This window comes from Oreochromis niloticus, linkage group LG5, assembly GCF_001858045.2.
Source record: "Oreochromis niloticus isolate F11D_XX linkage group LG5, O_niloticus_UMD_NMBU, whole genome shotgun sequence".
Lineage (NCBI taxonomy): Eukaryota > Metazoa > Chordata > Actinopteri > Cichliformes > Cichlidae > Oreochromis > Oreochromis niloticus.
The window spans coordinates 25442518-25455769 of record NC_031970.2 but is presented as its reverse complement, the minus strand read 5'-3'; the positions used below and the strand labels follow the sequence as shown (position 1 = coordinate 25455769).

General features: G+C 41.5%; 1 protein-coding gene across 1 annotated transcript in view; it reads right to left on the bottom strand.

Moving 5' to 3' along the window:
• Positions 1–768: 768 nt before the first annotated feature.
• The window catches only part of foxp4 (forkhead box P4), a 91543-nt gene continuing 79059 nt past the window's right edge, over positions 769–13252 (bottom strand). The window contains 8 exon segments of the mRNA XM_005469359.4: positions 769–6558; positions 7188–7360; positions 8403–8469; positions 9046–9167; positions 12009–12110; positions 12195–12271; positions 12570–12715; positions 12717–12793. Coding sequence (XP_005469416.2) covers positions 6408–6558; positions 7188–7360; positions 8403–8469; positions 9046–9167; positions 12009–12110; positions 12195–12271; positions 12570–12715; positions 12717–12793 — 915 coding nt within the window. The 3' untranslated portion in view covers positions 769–6407.

Below are 13252 nucleotides of genomic sequence, written 5' to 3'. Positions count from 1 at the left end.
GCTTGTGTTGTCTGGTTTGTTTACTCCTCCTGGTGGCCACTCTCTGTATCACATTCTGAACTGTCTAAAGGCCTTCAGGATGGTTCAGCTTCCAACTCGGGACGGGATTAAGATTGTTTAACGATTATGTGACATTAGTCTAGGGCTGCATTTTTGCTACACAAAGACATTAATTTTTTTCATAAAGACACTAAAATAAAACCTGCTGATCGCAAAGGATTAATATGGAAGTGGCAACACAGCGCTCGTTTCAAATGAGAGGCTCTTGATTGTATTTCAGGTGGATATGATCAGTTTTGAAAAAATGTTTTCATGCAAATATACAGTATAAGAGCTTTAATGTGTGTTTGCGTGTGCAGGGTAAACAGTAGAAGAAACTCCATTACATAGTTTAATATTAGTAAAAAAAGTTTGGCCAGTTTCTGATCAAATCTGTAGACTTTTATCTTTTTATGTATAAATCTATCAGATTTAGCTTGCTTAAATAGTTGGATGGTTTTTATAAAACATCTGTTATCAGCCTTTCAGCAGTGATGATTTGGTTTAGTTAAACCCTGAGAGACTGAAGAGGTGCTCAACTAACCCATAACATTTCCGATTTAAATCATCATCCATACTGTCCAGCCCATCAATATTCTAAGATAACCCAAGTTCTGCAGTTGTTAAGTGGTCACCAGCCTTTATTTCATTCCACTCTAAACATTTATGCATGTGTGGAAGCCTGCGCATATCCAACAGCACTAGAGAAGAAACAAGGATGCAGCATAGGACATTGTAATAAGTATTTTATTGCATTTTATAATGCCATTGTCAATAATTAGTACAGATTACATGCAACTAGACCTACTGTACAGTTTTTTATTGTCTGCATGGACAGACACAAGAAGATTCAGGTTACAAATACACAGATATATGTGTGTGTTTTTATACAGCATGAAGGAAAGGGCAGTGACTGGCATTACATGGCTACCCGGGGTGGAGGGTCAGAGGTCTGGGCTCCACTGTCTGTCTAAAGCCACCATCCAGTCCCTGTTCCCACCTCTTCCTCGGGTCACACTTTCAAATAACAAGAAACATAAAAACCAAAAAAAAACCCAAAACAAAAACAAAGGATAAAGAGAGGTAAACAGGTAAACTGAACTAAGAAACAATACAAAGAGTCACTGCTGAAAATGTACACACATTCCTAAGGTTTAACCAGAGGAGAGCTGAAGTGGTAGTTCCGTCAGATTCTGGCTGTCTACTTGATAATACCGTCAGGCAAATGCTCCACTTTGAAAGTCCCTTCCCCTTCGTATGACACCTCAGAACTGTCCAATCACACATTACGATTTGATCTCCCCATGTCCTTTGAGCTAGTCACCAGTAAACCGGATGTGGGCTGCTCCTACAACACCATTACGTGGATGTATGCGAGATAACAGCTATCAGTAAAGGTGATCAGTGAAGTCGATGGAGAGTTTTGGAAGTAGCTTGGTCTTTGTTTGGTTAAAGTTGTGGCATTGGTTTGGTTACAGTTTGGTTAGAGTTCAAGAGTTTGGACTAAGCAATGTTTTGCTTGCAATGCCTTTGGTAGTCAGAGGATGAGCTGCATCTCTGAGAGTCATTCCACATTTTGGTATTGAGACTGCGCAAGAGGACGAGTATCAAAAATGCAACAGTGTCAGTCTTTGATCTGCCTCTGTGGGACTGGGAGATGAGGTTTCTGGCTGGTCACCACCTGCCAGGTGTTTGACTCAGTGACACCCCCACGGCACCTGCAGATGATTGACAGCTCTGCGGGTCGGAGTTCAACACAGGAATAACAGGGGTCAGGGGTCAGAGGGAGGGGGTCAAGGGGAGCAGGGACACATATTGGCACCTGAAAGGACCAACAGCAATACCTTTCTAGAGCTCCGCAGTTTTTAAAGCAAGAGAGGGGCTACATATTCTTACATTTTTTTCCTCTTTCTCTTTTTCTTTTCAGAGGTTTTGGTCCTGTCTTTGCGGAAAAAAAAGTCCTTCTGAGGTATCAATACATAATGAAGAAACTTTTTAGTTTGTTTTCCATTTGTTGTTTTTTTTCTTTCCTTAAAAATGCATAAATGCAGTACAGAGACAAAAAAGTATCAAAATAGACCTAGCTAAGATAAATATACAAACAGGTGTTACCTAAACCACTGATCTAACTTTAGTTCTTTTCATTTTTTTCTTTTTTTCAAAGAGATAATACATTTTAAAAAAATCAGCGTCCCAGACGTTTTATGAAGAACCGAAAACAAACAAACCAAAAAAAAAACATTGGAAAAAAAACCAAAACTATTAAACCAAGATACCTGCAGCACTTAATATGATAAATACATATACTTCTGCATTAGCAGTACAGTATAGGAATCAGAGCTGAAAGCTTTACAATAGCTAAACAGGTTCAGGAAAAGAAAAAAAAAAGGAAAAGAAAGAAATCCCAACAGAGAAAAATCAAAGGACAAAATGGGAAAGAATGCCCTGGAGAGATAAGCCAAGCATCAATATACAAGAATACATCATGTTATGCCAAGGTGGAGAAAGAACAGAAGTGTTACATGGTGACCTGTGAACAATCTACATCTTTATAAAACAGCTTTGTTTACAGGTGTACCTTAAAGCACAAGTCAGAGATCATCTATGTACTGTATGCAGCAGTTCCTCTTAGTTTGGATATTACTAGTAGTGATGTGTTAGTCCTCTCAGTGTCTCTGTGAGTGTTTTGGTGAAAGGGGGTGCTGCAGTGTTGTGGGTCTTTGGATATCTGGATGGTCAGAGCCTCCGTTTGCACTAACCCCTAGCCCTGTTTCTACACTTCTATTATACCCCTGTGTGTGTGCATGTGTGTGTCTATCTGTGTGTGTGGCACTAATATATTCAGCCCATCACTACATCTGACAGCCAGCTCCCTGCAACAACACGCAGCCATTAATGACCAGCTTCTCATTGGCCGAGAGCTGTGCCTGATCATGAATATGCACACGTACAGTCAAAGCACACTGTTGAGAGGCTGCTCACATAGCTCGATGCTAATCGGGTACAGGAGTATGGTCAGTTTGAAACAGCTGATAGAAAACTGTTCATAGATAATGAGCACTTTACAGCACATTTGGAGACGTAGAGAGTGCTTCAGATGTGGTTTAAGGAGAGGTAGTCATTTTTAAATCTATGGAAAGTGAAACGTCTCTATGTTTTATTTTTTTATTTTTTTGGGGCTCAAGCAGATGTATTAGGGAGTCCAGATCACCAAATACTTTTTTTTGTTGTTGCCACTTTTAAAGTAAGCGTTAAAACAATTTTGGCTTTTTTTTTTTTTAAGTCATCATTGAGGAAGAATGGAGAAAACAATATTTAAGAGATTTCAGTCTCCCGTTGGCTATGTGTTGAACTGTTTTGAAAAGGAGGTAGTGTTATTTTTGGTTTTTAATCTCACTTCAAGATTTCTGTCTGCCACTTTGTACTTTGTAAGAAATCAGTCTCTAATGTAACAGGAAACAGTCCTGTGTGAACGCAAACTCGTCGGAAATGTGTTGTTTTTTTTCGTTAAATAACAAAACCCATCTGAAGTGCAAGAGATAGTTTGACAAAATAATAATAATAAAAACAAAACATTAAAATAGGAACCAATCTTTAAAATTACTTAACGTCCCTTGGTTGTTTTCCTCTTACATTGGTATATTTTTGCTGTTTTTTGTTCCCTCTTTATTGTATAATCAATAGATATTTGGAATAACTCCTCCCTGCCCAAAGATATCACTTTTTTTTTAAAGCAGATTACAGTACACAACTTCTTCCTGTGAATGCTGAACATTTATGTGTAAAGAGCTTTCTCTTATAGATTTAAAACTTCAACAGTATCAATATAAAGTACCTATATAACAGCAGGTGTTTCAAAGATTTTTTTTCCATTTCACCTTTTGTTTTAAATCTCAGACAGAAAGGTAACGGTTGTGTTCAAATGCCTCGTGAGTGTTTATTTTATTTTGTATTTTTAGGCCTGCTCACACTGTAGTCGGGCCACTCCCAGGATTGTGTTTGGAACACAGTTGAGCCTGAGTATGAGAGAGAGAGAGAGAGAGAGAGAGAGAGAGACGGGGCTTCATCTCTAAGTGCTTTTCTCTTTCTTCTGTGTGTCTGAGGAACTGTGCGAGGTTTGTTAATACTAGTTTTTGGCCTCATAAGTAATGTGGGTCATTCCTAACTGTCTCCAAATTGTAGTTTGCTTTACACACTTTGGTTTTTGGAATGGTCAGCACTGTAAGTCAGGTATAATTTTTCAACACAATAGTTATATGAATACAACAATAAGAATTCAAACTCCTGGTTTGTTGACTTTTGGCCAGTTCTTAAAAAAAATTAAATAAAAGAATTAAAAAAAAACAAAGGGAAAAATGAACTACAGGGTTTTTGGTTTTCTACATATTTCTTTGGTTACCTGTAACAAAAATAAAAACGGGAATAGGCAGATAATAGATTAAAAATAAATGTTAAATTTGGTATGGCACTGTAGAGAACAGTAATGCTTTTCTGCTAATGGAAACAAAGAAATCTCACGTGCTATTCCTTTAACATAAACTCACACAGTGAATTGCAGCTAGCTTCTACACAGTAACTATTACAACCACAGAGCTTTGAATCGAAGCTGAGCAGAGTTGCCACATTTGGTGTCCCACAGAAAGAATCCCCCCTTATTTCTTTAACGATTTGGACACAGTTCCAGGCAGAACCTCTGTGGGATGAGGTATTCTCTGACTGCAATAATAATATATCTATATATAGTTTTAAAGCATCATGGATATTTCCCAACTAAATACACAACCAAAAACAAGCGAGTGAGAGATAATTAGAAGAAGAAAAAAAAGATTCAGCTGTTAAATAATCTGTCTGGACAACGGCAACTTTAAGTGCTATCTCCCAATTTCTTGCCTGCTACGCTGGGGACAGAAAGGGAAAGGGGCGGGATTAAAGGATCAGGTAAAGTGGGACAATACTGAGCTTTTTTTTGTGTGTTTTTTGTTTTTTGCCAATACTCATTTGGAATGGTGTGAACAACCAGAGTAAACTAAACAACTTACAATACAAAAAACATAAACAGCATCCATAGAAAAGGTACGTCAAAACAGAACGCCACCTTGGAAATATTGATCCTCAAAAATAAACAATGATAACAACAACAAATTTTTAAAAAAAAGGAAATGACAAAAAGCTACCACACATTTTTTTTTCTTGTTATATTCCATAATCATGAACAGTTTCATTTTTTTTTTGTCACAATATTCCGGTAGACACTTTCTCCATCGTTTCTTACGGATTCCCCACTTTTTTCCTCACTTTCTCAAACGTGTTCCGTGCTCATCACTCCAACTGCAGATGGAAGAGAGAAGAAGAACAGCACCAAACGGTCCTATTCCTGCAGTCTTCTGGGGGTGGGGATGTGGAATGGGAGAGGATGTAGGAGGGGGCAGGGACGTGTGTTCTTTTTTTTCCCCCACATAGAATCAAAGAGTTTTAAAGAAGTCCCTCACTAAGTGTCTTGCTGCTGGCAGAAGTTTGGGCAGGGACCAGGGCCGCTCACACGCAGATGTGGACGCGGGTGCCTGCTCTGCAGAAGTGTTGGAGTACTGTTGGAGGTAATCTTTGTAAGTATTCTTCCTTCCTCCTCATCGAGAAGCCCAACAGTTTTAGTCTAATCGGATCAAAGGAAATGGAAAAAGCAAGTGACTGGACTCAAAGAGGGCGAAGAAGGAGAGGTATACTGCACAGCCCCTGATGACCGCTCCCATCTATATACACATGATCCTCTGCGTGTGTGTGTGTATGTGTGTGTTCTTTCTAACACACACATCTAGGTGTCCTCTCAACTGACGTAGAGATAAAATGGCTAGCCAGGCAGCCCGAGACAACAGAGAGGAGGGTGTATGCAGGGTGGTGGGCCGAGGAGGGGAGAGTGTGTGTGTGTGTGTGTGTGTCTATGTCCACTCCTCTAGAGGTTCTCTACATAGAGGGCAATTTTTCCAGGGAGAATGACAAGACATGGTGTGACAAGTGAATGAGTGTGTGTGCGTGTTTGTGTGAGTGTGTATGCATTAAGTGGTGTTATACCTCTGAGCCAAGTGTTGAGAAAGCAACACATGGAGGTAAAGCAGTGCTCCACAGTCTTATTTTTGTGTCTGAAAGTAACGAAGGTCATCTAACCCTGTTGTTTTTTTTTGTTTTTTTGGAGTTACTCAATGTCGTCCTTAGTTGAATTTTCTTAAAAACAAAAGAACATTCTCTTATTTTTCTCTCTTATCTGTTTTCTCATAAGTGTACTGTTGGTATTTTTTTTCCTCTTCACACAGGCGAGAAGGGCTCGGGGATTGGTCTCAAAAAGTCCCGTCCCTCCGGCTTGTCTGAGATCTGTCCTACTCCAGCTCCTCTGTGGGAAGATCCTCCTCCAGGTCGCGCTCATCGCTTGGCAATGGCAGGCTGTGTGTGACACCAGCCAGGAGCGATACTGGCCGGCTGTCCTCCTCCACCACTTCAGTGGGCTCTTCCTTCACATGCACTGGGTGGCTGGAAGAGAGAGCGGAAGAACAAATGATCAGGTTCTGTCTTTCACACTTTTTACGTTTTTGTAATGCTGAAAAGAAGAAAAACAAATCTTTAAATATGCCACAAGGATTTCTGTTTCCAGAAGTCTTGCCATGGTTTATGATAGTTTATGGTTGCATTTATACAATTTTATTTAATGAGCTGCAATATTCCTGATACAAAATCTTGCACACATTAACACCGGGAAATGGTATATTTTGTGTTTTTCCAAGCTTGGGTCTGCTGGCTGATGCATCCTGTAAAATGTAACCAGTAGATTAGTTACTTCTGTGATCGAGGCCTCGGGAAATTTGCTTAAATTATAATAGAACTTAAACTCTCCAGTGACACCTGTACCTTTATTAAAATCTATTTTTTACTTAAACCCAGGGGACAAGGTTCCCTTTAATATTACCACTTTATAAAAAAAATGTATAATTTTAAAATTTAGGCATCTACATAAAGCTCTTCTACACTAAACCAGCCAAAAATATATCTGTGTCGATACGCTTAGCATATGGACATAGTATTATGGGCATCCTGTTTTGCCTGACTGCACCTGCATGTTCTGCAGGTGGGAGTTTACACGTGCGCCTTTATGCACCACATACCTGTACTGTTGAGGGCTGAGCGTGGGGCTGCAACTGCCATTGCTGTTGACCTGCTCCACAGTGGAGCTGACATCATCGTGGCCCACATGCAGCATGTTGAGGCTGGGCGCAGACTGAGGGGTCACCAGGGGTGGGCTGTTCAGCAGGGACAGACTGCTTTCTGCCAGAGCCGCCTGGAAACAAGCGAGCTGTGTAGTCACTTTAAATATACAAGTTATCATGTTTGGAGAAAAAAAAATGGTATATATGTGGAGTTATAGAAGAAATGTGACAAATAGAAACATCTCTATTCATATATTTAATCTTTAATGACATTAGAGTGTTTTTATAAACCGAGCTGACGTGGAGGTCTGCCTAAAATATGTAATTGGATGTAAGGAAGATTTTCCTTTCTGTACCTCTTAGAGCCCTTTCATACAGAGTGCCAGTGAGCACGACAAACCACTAGGGGGCACTTACATACAGTGCTTTCCATATCAAGGTCTGTGCTTTTACATTTAAGTCCCTGTCATAAGTGCGTGTGTGTTGACACAAAAGTCTCAGCAGTGTTGTTAAGAGAGACTGAGCTACAACCTCAATCTAAACACACACCGCGCAGCTTCCGCATCTGCAGGAGAGAGAATCGAACTAACGAGAGCTGCCTCGGCCGCTATCCTAAATCCAGATGTTTGAAGACACAGGTTGGGGCCCTGCTTGGTATACTTACCCCACCTTCCCCTCTCACCAGAAGAAGGGGACAAAAAAGACAAAAGGAATTCTCAGTGGCTCAGAGGTGGGTTTTCTAGGGCAGGCGATAATTTTATGCAGTAACCTTAATTGACAACTACTTGCTGCTATAAATCATCTCCAAAACTGCACATGCGCATGTGTGTGTGTGTGTGCATTTTTGATTTGTACATCTGCACTAAAACAAGGAGAAGAGGTGGGTCCGGTGTGTGCTTGCATACTTGTGGCGCGCACGCGGTGATGAAGGTGGCGCGTGTGTGAAAAAGCGAGGTGGGAGGTGAGACTGTGTGTTAATGTGGGAGGAAGAGGAGGGGAGGTGGTGTGAACGTCGTTAGGGAATTGGCTAATTATAAGAGGGAATTGATATTAGTGTCCTTGATTATGACTGGCTGCTAGGTGTGTGTGTGTGTGTGTGTGAAAGAGAGAGTGAAAGGTGGAGACAGAAAAAGAGATTGAGAGAAGTGGGGTGGTAGGGGGAAGGAGCCTTACCTGGTAGCTGGCATTTAGGGATCCAAAGCCGAGTCCTGAAATCATGTTTTTCACCAGAGTGGGACTTCTACAAATAAAGCACACACACACACACAAACAAGGAGAAAAAGGAGGTTGAGGATCACAGATTGCACACACATGTGAGAAAGATGTCACCTCACCCAAAGCGTTGCAACAGATTCCGCAAATATGTTTGTTACTGAAATATCCACAGACTGTAAACAGATGCTAAAAACGTGCACATGAAAGTGTCTGATATCTGGTGTGCAGGTGTGCGTGCATAATTATCCCTGGATTCTCTGGTGGTTGGAAAGAACATCTGTTTACACGCGCTAACAAGGTTTTTTCCTGTCTTGCATCTCACACAGCTGCTTACTAATGGAGTCGACAAACAGGGAAAAACTCACACACGCACACACACGCACAAACAGTACGTACATTAATGGCCGGCAGCCCCTACTTTGTTTTTACTTGATTCCCGAGTTGGCCTCTCGGTAATAATAGTAGGTCCATTTAAGCAATCATAGTGCCAGCACCGATAAGCTCACACTCACATCAGCCTCAACCGTGCGTCAAGAAAGCAAACGTGCGTGCGCATGTGACAGCGTGTTCACTTGACTCTGTGTATGTGTGTGGTGCTTACCCGGTCATCTTTGGTGGTCTCCTCTTTTGGTATTCAACTTCATCCACAGTCCACACGGCCCCCTTCACATTCTCAACACGAACAAAACACTTGTGCAGACTCAGGTTGTGGCGCACGGCATTCTGAGGAGACGAAGAGTGAAAAGAGGCAAAAAGAGTCACCGAGGATCAATCAGCTACTATTGCATTTTCATTGTTTAATATTTAACTTGATGCTGAGATTTCAGGTTTCATTTTGCTTTAACTTTCCTTGGACTCTTTGCAGAAAAGATTATTCATTTTTTTTAATTTAGCATTAAAATTAGTCGGCCTCCTTTCTTGCCTCATAAATGTTCCAAAACGGATGAAGAACCTCATTTTGCATTAATGCACAGGCTTATTGAAATAACTGTAAAACACTTTCTCAACTTATCCCGCAAAGTGATGAATTTAATAAGTACTACTACTGGTTTAGTAGTACTAATGTTTCCTGATGACTGCTGTTAATTTCATAAAATTTCATCTACGGTCTTCGGTTTTACCTAAAGTGTAATGCAAAAGTTGTAACAGGAAGTGCAAAGTGTAACCACACTTTTCTACCCTTACACCAAGTCTGTCACCCAGTTGGAGGCAAGAACACGAGCTTTCCATCACAAGTTAATAAGTAATGCGACTTTAAGGATAGCAGCCGCAACTTCTTCAGCCATCGCGTTGCACCTCAATGTAACTCCCTGTGCAGCGCTAACACAAGGCAGCGGTTCTCTAGTACTGTTATTTTATCACAGAATGCTTCTAATCAGTCATCATCAGCACACACACTCTCACAGAAACACACACATCCACAAGCTCTCAGACAGCCAAGCAGGCGGGCACACCGCTATCTTCGTCTCAACCCCCCAGGGACAGGCCTCCCTTTTCATCTGCTATTTGTAGTTTGTTCATGCCCAATTTCATTACCAATTTTAATTCGTCTATAATTAAATCCTGCATATTCTCTCTGACACGCTGTTCTAAGCCGAGAGGGAGGGACAGGCCAGGCATGCATCACTCCTTGCCGTAATTACACACGCAGATACACACATGCGCGCGCACACTCACACACATACAAACACACAGACACGTAATTACACAAGCCATAATCAGTGGAGGAACCCTTTCTCTCCCCCGCATCCCCTCAACCCCCGAGCCGTGATGCTAAGTTTTGTAAATGAGTCTGACCCCAATCTCTGCCCGCCACCCTGACAGCGCAAACACACACACAAGCACACAGACACACGCCAGACGCCAGTGCTATTGCAGTGCGATTTGCATTCGTCTCCGTGATGAAAGCCTAATTCTCCCAGTTAAAACATTAGCAGTCATTTACAGTGGGTCACAGCACATGTGCCACTCATCTCCACTCCCTTCGGCTGGGAGAAGTGTGTGTGTGTGTGTGTGTGTAGGGGAGGTTGAAATTTTGGAAGAAAGATCCAATTGTGTACACCACAAATGAAATAAAATAAGCATTTCAGGTTCACAGATGTTAATCTGAGTCCTATTGCTATTATATTGCTAATATTTGAACACTTTGATGTTTCTGACTTGATGCATTCAGGGCCAGCTACCTGCATGTGATGCTACATATAAATAGATGTAGTGAACAAACAAGCAAGTGCCAGTAGAACCTCTAACTTGGACCTGATTGCATTTCTTCAACATAAATTTCATTTTTTAAATTCGCCTTTAATGATTAAAGAAAATCACCTACAAAAAAAAAAGATTATTACTATGAGAATCTACATTAAAAAAATAACAGACCCGAGCCCATCTTGCAGCACCTTGAAATAACACTTAGCACTCATTTCCTCTCTTCTCTCAATCATCTTTTTCTTTCTCTCTCCCATCTCTTCTTCATTTTCTGCCCCTCTCTTTCTCTGATCAATGACTTCCACTCCCTGACACCGCTGCTCTGCTCATGAAATATAACGGCTTATTAAAGGACATATATCTCTACGGCCCCATTTGACTCACTGGGCTGCTATATAAATACATAAGGCCATGCCGAGCTATATTTAAAGGTCTTCTAGGCCAGCGGCACAGGAAGCAGACGCCAGACATTAATAGTTAAAATTCATAAAAGTCAGATGAGGAGGTAAAGATATTCCTGGCTAGCCCGTGTTAACCATCTGCACAACTCTCCCTCTGTCGTCATCTCATCCTTCCTTCCTTGGTTTGGGCTATTAGAAGAAGGCCGTGGTCGCCCCCTTCTCACTCCTTCGCTCTTTCCCTCACTTTCCCTCTTTCTGACACCCAAATTAGTGTGAGGTTTCAGTAAAAATGGGTCACCTACAATGGTGAGATCAGGCCAGGTGTGTCTGTGTGTGTGTATTAGAGAGAAGGATGAAGAGGGAGAAATGGGCAATACAGTGTGCGATCATGAGCAGTGTGTGTTAGCTCTGTATGTGTTTCTCTGTAATGAGGCTGCATAACGGCTAGAAGTGTCTTTGCTTGACTAAGTGGGGTCGACACTCCATGTGCTGCGTTGCAGGTGAGAAAATTGTTTAGTCCTAAGAAGGAGAGAGAGGGAGAGATAAAGAAAGAGGAATGGAAAGCGTGAAAGAAGGAGAGCAGAGGAAAAGTGTCTCATAAAGGACAGAAACAGCCAATAACTGTCAAATCAGTGATATCGGTGGGTGCTGAGCAAAGTCAGCCTAAGAATCTGCGTATGCAGGGGTGCTCAGACTGTGGCTGTTATTGTACTCGTATCACTACGTAAGTGTTCAGGTTAGGCCTTTAAACTGACACAGTTGTCTGCAAAGTACAGTCATTTTTTTCAGTGTTTCAAATACATCTAATAAGTTTGCATCTGCTTGGGTTAGGGGCTCCAGCAGAGAGAACAGACCAAATTTATGTGTACAATAATCAGCTTTAAACCCAGCCCAGTTGTTGTTTTAGCCAAAATATTATGCTGAATTCCAGACTTTCATTTTCTAGATATTTTCTTACCTTCCACGTGGCTGTGTTTCTCCTGAAATAGGCAAACTTTCGTGTAAACCAATTGTAAATCTCGTTGAGAGTCAACTGTCTGTCTGGGGACTCCAAAATGGCCTAAAAGAAAGGACAAATGGAACAAAAAGGTTAGAGGAGGACACAGACGGAGAGATGCTGATAAGAATCATTAGAGAAACTCACATGACGTATAAGAGAGGCGTAGGTAAAGGGAGGCCTGACATCAGCATTCTTGTAGAACTCACAGTTCTGGGCGAGCTCTGAAAGACAGAAGACATTTCAGATGAGCCCATGTGAGCTTATGCAGAGTCTCTGAACTAATAAGACTAACACTATAATATTTTTCAGGTACAAGAAATTAATGAGATGCTAGGAAATGCCCTCTTTTTTCGGCTTTGGTAAAATAAAATGCAAAAATATAAAAATGTAAAGCAGCAGTCAACACCTCAGGTCTTTCTGGACTCCAGAAAGACTATGTTGCATCACTAACAAGTAATGGTATTCTCAGTAAAGTACTGTGAGCATCAGGCAATGGTGGAGATGGATATTTCAGTCTACCTGAGGCGATCGGGGTGCAGTACTTGTCGGAGTTGCGCCTGCGTATGGGCCCAACAGCGTGCGTGTGTGAGTGGGAGTGTGTGTGCAGGCTGGAGGAGCTGATGACTGAAGGCCCCTGGCGCAGTGGGGTGATGGGGTGGCAGCCGAAGTGGGGGGTGGGGAAGACCCTCTGGGTAGGCCTCGCTGTCCCGCTTTAAGAGAGAGCCGCTGGAAGCCAGGTTCAGCTAGAAAACAATACACACAGAATGGGCAAATTGTTTCAAAGCACAAAAAAAGAGAAAAAGATCTCATTGTAATGTCCTTTCCATGAAGACTGTTGTTTAGGTTGGGCTTATAAAACTTCATTGTCTAACTTTATTGTTTATGTACTTAGTGTGTTGAACTTTTTAGTTCTGGAACATCAAATAGGTTTTCTATTTAATTAAGGCGGACCTTATGTTTACCTTAACCCTTTGTCATCTGTTAAGGTCTGCAGCTGTTTACAAAGAAAAATTATCTAGATAAAATCACGGCAAGGAGGAGGAGGTGAAAAGACACCTCACCTCAGGCATTTCACCCAGAAAATTCATAATGTTTCAGCTCAGAAGCGGAATACTCCATCATTAAGTTCCCCTGCTATGCTGTACATAGAGGACAGAAATGCAAACACACACATCGGCAGGCCCACTTCCTTCCTGATGACT